The sequence below is a fragment of the Chelonoidis abingdonii genome, chromosome 26 (assembly GCF_003597395.2).
Source record: "Chelonoidis abingdonii isolate Lonesome George chromosome 26, CheloAbing_2.0, whole genome shotgun sequence".
Taxonomy (NCBI): domain Eukaryota; kingdom Metazoa; phylum Chordata; order Testudines; family Testudinidae; genus Chelonoidis; species Chelonoidis abingdonii.
Window position 1 is genome coordinate 3,228,619 of NC_133794.1, and position 6,540 is coordinate 3,235,158.

Genomic DNA, 6,540 nt, shown 5'->3' on the forward strand with positions numbered 1-6,540 from the left:
GGGATAGAACCCAGGAGTCCGGGCTCCCAGCCCTGCCCTCCCCGCCAGCTCTAACCACCGCACCCCACTCCCCTCTCAAACCAGGGATAGAACCCAGGAGTCCGGGCTCCCAGCCCTGCCCTCCCTGCCAGCTCTAACCACTGCACCCCACTCCCCTCCCAGAGCGGGGATAGAACCCAGGAGTCCGGGCTCCCAGCCCCACCCTCCCCGCCAGCTCTAACCACCGCACCCCACTCCCCTCTCAAACCGGGGATAGAACCAGGAGTCCGGCATTCCCCCCTCCCCCTGCTCTAATCGCTGGAGCCCAGCGGACACTGGCCTTTGCTCTGGCACAGCTTAGCCCATCCCCAGCTACCCCGGCAGCCCCCCAGCATCCCGCGGTACCTTGCCAAGGGGCGCCCCCATCTCCAGGGAGCAGGGGGCACTGGGCCCCTCATCGGCTTCGCAACTGCTGCCGGTGCCCGAGGGCGAGATGCTGCCCTTCACGGAGGGCAGACGGGGGTGCGGGGCCTCGGCCCCCAGCAGGAGCCTGAGGGGAGATGGGGGTGAATGGGCAAGAAAGGGGGGGAAGGGCTGGGGGGGGGCCCGAAAGGAGAACCTGCCCCCCAGACATCTTCATCCCTCTCCAGATGCCAATTCCACGCTCACAGAGCGAGATGCCCCCCAACACCCACCTCCTCCTCCCTTTACCCACGGACCCCCTGCCCCTCCCCCACCCCCACATGAATTTGGGAAATCTGGTAATAGTTTTATGACCACTAGGTGTGCCTCAGTTTCCCCACTGATTTTGCCTGACCAGCCACTAGTGCCAAGGGAATGACCCCCAGAGGAGAGGGGAGTGAGGCCTGGCCTAGGGCTGCCCCATGGCACCCCCAGGAGCTGAGCAGGATCGACCCCTCTGAGCAGGGGACGCAGGAAGCCGACAAGAACCCCCATGGGAAACTGAGGCAGGCTGGGCACAGGCAGGGCCATCCCCACGCCCCCCAGGCAGGGCTCCCGGAGCTACCGTCACTCAGGCCGGGGGGGCTTCTCACAGGGAGATGGACGCTGCGTCCCATCGGGACTTTCGGAGAGCCCAGGTCAGCTCCGGAGACACCCACCCAGCCGCAGCACGGCGCTGATGGGGGACCGGGGGGGCCGGGGTAACTCCCGAGCTGGGGGGGGCTGGGGCTGCGTGATTATGAGGTGGGGGGGCTGGGGTACTCGAGCTGGGGGGGGGGTGACTAGCGGGCCTGGAACTCCCTGGGGGGCGGTGCCACGACTGAAGCGTTTGCTGAGAGCTGCGTTTGACGGCGGGTGATTGGGCAAGGATCGCTGGGCTCAATGGCCGCGAGACCGGTAGCTGGGGGGGAGGGATGTGGGGGTTAGCGGTGTCCCGTCCCCCCCCCGCAGGTACGTCTGCTCCTTCAATATGGAGGGGGAACGCTCCAGGCAGCTCCATGTATGCCCACTGCCCCGTCTCAGGATTCCCTACATGCCCCTCAAGACCCCGGCCTATCTCCTGCCCGCTCACCTGCCCAGGCTCTCTCCTGCCCTCCTACTGCCCCTCCACACCTATCTAACTTGCCCCTCATTGCCCCTGCGTCTTCGGCCCTACGTCTCACAGCTACCTCTGCCGCTCTGCCCGTACCCTGCCCTCAGCTCTCCCACCTACCTATGCCCCTTCTGCCCCCCCTGCAATCGCCACTCTCCATGTCTCCCCCTCCTGCCATCATCCTCACCTCTCTACTGCCCTCACGCCCTTTCTCCTGCCCCCTCATGCCCCCCATCCACTGCCTCCCGCCCCGGCCTCTCCGCTGCCCCTCATGTCCTCTTCCCCCATCCTATGCCCTCTCACGCCTCATGTGCCCCAGCGTCCTCTCTGCCTCCCCTCACTGCCTCTCCCCACATCCTCTGCCGCTCTCTCTGCCCCACTGCCTTCTTCTCCGTCGCCTCCCCCACACTCCCTCCCTTCCTGCGCGCCTTCTGCTTGGCCCCCCGGCCCTCCAGTGCACTCGCTGCTCACTGACACCTCCCCTGCCACCACTGTGACCCGAGACCCCTCCCGCCCGCGGTAACGTCTCGAGAGGAGCCGTGCGCTGGCGAGCGGCCAGCACGGGGGGGTTTTTGGGGGTGCAGGCAGCCCATGGCACGAGCCTGCAGCCTGCTGGATCGCAGGCAGGATCTCGGCCTCGCTGGGCCCAGAGACGGGGTTACACGCGGCCCCAGGCCCCGTCCCCTCATCCAGCCTCTGTCCACGCCATTTCCCTCCCCATCCTGCTGCTTCACAGCTCCCGCTCCCACATCTCCACTCCCCCATCCGTCCTGTCCCCCAGCTCCCGTGCCTACCCTGCTCCACCAGCTCCTGTTCCCCCCAATGCCGCGTCTCCATGTCCCCAGCTCCCGTCCCCCCATCCTCACTTGCTCCACAGCTCCCGTCCCACATCCTCCCGTCTCCCCCATCCGCCTCCTGTCCACCCAGCTTCCCGTCCTCCACCTCCTCTCCCCAGCTCCTGTCCCATGCTCCATCCCCCATCCTCTTCCGCCACACTCCGCCCCGACATCCTCAGTCTCTCCCCCATTCCGCCCTCCTGTCCAGCAGCTCCCGTCCTCCCCCTCGCGCTCCACAGCTCCTGTCCCACCAACCGCCTGTCTCCGCCATTTCCCGTCCCCATCCAACCTGCCCACAGCTCCCGTCCCCCATCGCCTCCTGAAATCCCCCTCCCGTCCCGATCCCACCTCCGCCCACAGCTCCCGGCCCTCTGGCTGCCATCCCTAGCTCCACCCGCAGCTTACTCCACCCCACATCTCACCGGCCCACAGCTCCCACTGGCCCACATATACTCAGCTCCCCCCATCCGCCTCCTGTCCCCCCAGCTCCCGTCTCCTATCCTCCGCCCCACAGCCCCATCTCCCCATCGCCTGCTTCCCCGCTCCCCTCCCCACTCCCCCCCCCATCTGCTCCCATCCCCAGCTCATCCTCCTCTCTCCTCGCCTGCTCCCCCGGCTCCCATCCCTCCTCTGACTCCGTCCATCCGGATCCTGTGCCCCCATCCTCTGCCTTGCCCCAGCTCTCCGTCCTCCGCCTATCTGCCTCTGTCCCCTTAGTTCCGTCCCCCATTCCTCCGCCCCACAAGCTTCCATCCCTCCATCTGCCTCCTGTCCCCCCGGCTCCCGCCCTCCATCCTCACCTTCCAGCTCCCATTCCCTCCAATCCACCGTCCTGTCGCCAGCTCCGGCTCCATCATCCTCGCTGCCCATACATCTCGGCCTCCTGTCTCCCCGGATCATCCAAACATCTCCGCCCCCCAGCTCTCATCCCCCCATCCTTCGCTCCCAGTTCCGTCCCCGACCATCGCTCCCTTCCCCTCAGTTCCGTCCCCCATCCTCACGCCCACAGCTCCCGTCCCCCACTGCCTCCTGTTCCCCAGTTCCCATCTCCCGCATCCTCACCTCGCTCCCCCATGCTCTCATCCGTCCCATCCCTCCTTCCCCAGGCATCTCCGCTCCTAGTCCTCCTGCCCCACAGCTCCCATCTCCCCATCTCACCTCCCACTCCCCATGCTCCCGTCCCCGCATACACTACCCCCACTTCCTGTCCTATGCCATCCCCCCGCAGCTCCCATCCTCTGACCCTGCTTCATCATAGCTCCTCATCCCTCACTTCGCATCTCCTACTGACTCCCGCCCCTCCCCGCCCAACCCACTCCCTCGCTCTCCCAGGTCCCATCCCGCCCCTCTCCCCCACTCACCTTTCCGCCTCTTGTTCAAGTTATGAGCCCACCCTAGGGGGAAGCAAGAGAGAGAAACGTGAGGGTGGGCCCCAGTCGGTACCCTCCAGGAAGGGGCTGGCACCGGGGTAGGTTTCTCTCCGGCCCTGGGGCAGGATGAGCACAAGAGCATCTGGGGGTCTCAGTAAACAGCAGCTCGGCCTTGGGGCCCCAAGGTGGGCACTGTGGGGGGGCACAGTGAGGGCGCAAGCCGGGTGACCCCAGCACCCTCGACCACCTCTAGAAAATCGGCAGCGCGTGTTCCAGCATCAACCAGATCTGGTCAAAAGGTGCCAAGGTATGGGACAGTGCCCAGGGGGCGCCCTGGAGAGGGAAGGGCTGGGTCACCACACGGCTCTGCCAGTGCCCCTCACTTCACCGACCTCGCATGCCCCACCGTTATCCCTTACCCTACGCCCAACAGCTCGGCAGTGCCCCTCACTCCTGACTCCAGCAGCCCCCGTTATTCCCTCCCTCACGGCCCAACAGCTCTGCCAGTGCCCTCCTCCCATCCACGCGCAGCCCTCGTTATCTCTCCCCACCTGACACGGCTCTGCCAGTGCCCCTACCCCGATCGCTAGTAGCCAACCCCCGTTATCTCTCCACCACCCTGCACCCCGAGCTCTGCCAGTGCTCCTCACTGCCCGATTAAGTGCACCCCTGTTATCTCCCGACGCCACACCAGCTCTAGCAGGCCTCTACACTCCCGACCGAGCCCGCGTTATCTCTCCCACCCCATGACGTCCCCGAGCTCTGCAGTGCCCCTCACATCCTGACTACAGCCCCCTTTATATCTCTCCCTACCGCCTGCACCCGAGCTCTGCCAGTGCCCTCATCCGTCTCGCAGCCCCACGTACTCCCACGTCCTGCACCCGACCTCTGCCAGTGCCTCCTCACCCGACTCGAGCCGCCCATTATCTTTCCCACCCTGCACCCCGAGCTCTAACCAGTGCCCCTTCCTTCCGATCGACAGCCCCCTCGTTTCTTCGCAACCCTGCAGCCCCGACTCTCCAGTGCCTCCTCACTTCCGACTCGCAGCCTCCCCATTATCTCTCCTACCCTGCACTCCCGCGCTCTGCCAGTGCCCTCACATCCCGCTCGCAGCCCCGTTAGTCTCTCACCCACCTGCATCCCCGAGCTCTGCCGTGCCCCTCATCCCGACTCGGCACCCCACTTATCTCTCTACCCTGCACGCCGACTCTGCCAGGCCCTCACTTCCCAGACTCGCAGCCCCTCGTTATCTCTCCCCACCCCTGCACCGAGCTCTGCAGTGCCCTCACTCCCTGACTCGCAGCCCCTGTTAGCCCTTCCTACTGGCCACACCAGCTCTGCAGTGCCCTGACTCCCAGACGCAGCCCCTGTTATCATTTCCACTCAGCTGACCCGACTTGCAGTGCCCCTCCACTCCTGACTCGCAGCCCCCCGTGTATCTACTCTCCTACCCCTGCACTGAGCTCTGCCAGCCTCACTCGACTCGCAGCCCTCGTATCTCTCCCCTACCCCTGCGACCGAGCTCTTGCAGGCCCTCACTCCCGACTCTGCAGCCCCTTACCGTCTCCCCACCGCCTGCACCCGAGCTCTCAGTGCCCTCACTCAACACAACTCGCAGGCGCCCATTATAATCTCCCCCACTCTCCTAAAAATCCGAGCTCTGGCCAGTGCCACCTCATCCTGACCGCGCACCCACCCGTTATCCTCTCTACCCCCTGCCTCCCGATTGCGCCAGTGCCCCACCTACAACACACTCCCGCAACCTCTAACTCTCCGCTCGCACCCCATCCCATTATCTCTCCCATACCACCCCACAGGCACCCCTGGAAATCCCTGCCAGTGCCCCCTCACTCCCGCCCGCACCGTCGCGCGCCCATTATCTTCCTAACTGCAGCCCGAGCTCCTGCAGTGCCCACTCACTCCGTCAGCTCCCCCAGATGTCCACCTTCGTTGCGTCCCACAGCCATCGTTATTCTCCCACACCCCCTGCACCGAGCTCCTGCCAGTGCCCCCGAACCCTCACTTCCCTACTCCCCAGACTGCAGCCCCTGCCATTACTCATTCTCCCCTAAACCCAAATCGACCGAGCTCATGCCAGTTGCCCTACTTAACGACTCGCAGTGCCCCATTACTCTCCTCCCTGACCGAGACTACCAACGTTAAGCCCATTGTGGACAAAAAAGCCATCGCACATATATAATAAATAAAAGCCCGTTCCCTGACCACTATGAGCTCCTGCCGAGCTGCAAAAGGCCGAATATACGCCAATACCGGAACTTCGACAGGCACCACACGTTATATACTACCTGCCCCGTAAGTTACCACTCTACGATCTTCGTGAAAGCCGATAATTAATACAAGAACACAAGCACAGGTCTGCAGACAACCAGCCTCCTGCCAGTCGCGAACCTCATCCTCATAAAGCCCATCCGACTCGCAGACCCATAATTACTCCCTAACGACTCCGCAAAACAGGGGAGGACCACTACCTGCACACAAATGGTGGCCCAGTTGCCCAAATCATCTCCCCACTCACCAGAGATCGCAGGCCACCCCTGTTCCCTCCCCCTACCCATCCCCCCACCGAGCTATGCCAGTGCCCCTCACTTACCCGACTCGCAGCACTGCCCATTAGTCTCTCCTACCCCTGCACCGCCCAGAGCTCTGCAGTGCCCCTCACCTGGATTGTATCCCCGACTCGCAGCCCCTTAATCTTCGCCACTGCACACCCTCGAGCTCTGCCAGTTGCCACCTTCACTCTCCTGACTTGCAGCCCCCTGTTCTCTCTCCACCCTGCACC

At 64.5% G+C, this 6,540-nt stretch overlaps 1 protein-coding gene across 1 annotated transcript in view; it reads right to left on the reverse strand.

Annotated features, from left to right (window-relative positions):
• Positions 1-1,223: 1,223 nt before the first annotated feature.
• Positions 1,224-6,540, reverse strand: part of RGL3 (ral guanine nucleotide dissociation stimulator like 3) — a 24,788-nt gene continuing 19,471 nt past the window's right edge. Inside the window, exons 4-5 of the mRNA XM_075061205.1 lie at positions 3,732-3,764; positions 1,224-1,342 (exon numbers count right to left, since the gene is read on the reverse strand). Of these exons, the coding sequence (XP_074917306.1) occupies positions 1,224-1,342; positions 3,732-3,764 (152 nt within the window). The remainder of the gene's footprint in view (positions 1,343-3,731; positions 3,765-6,540) is intronic.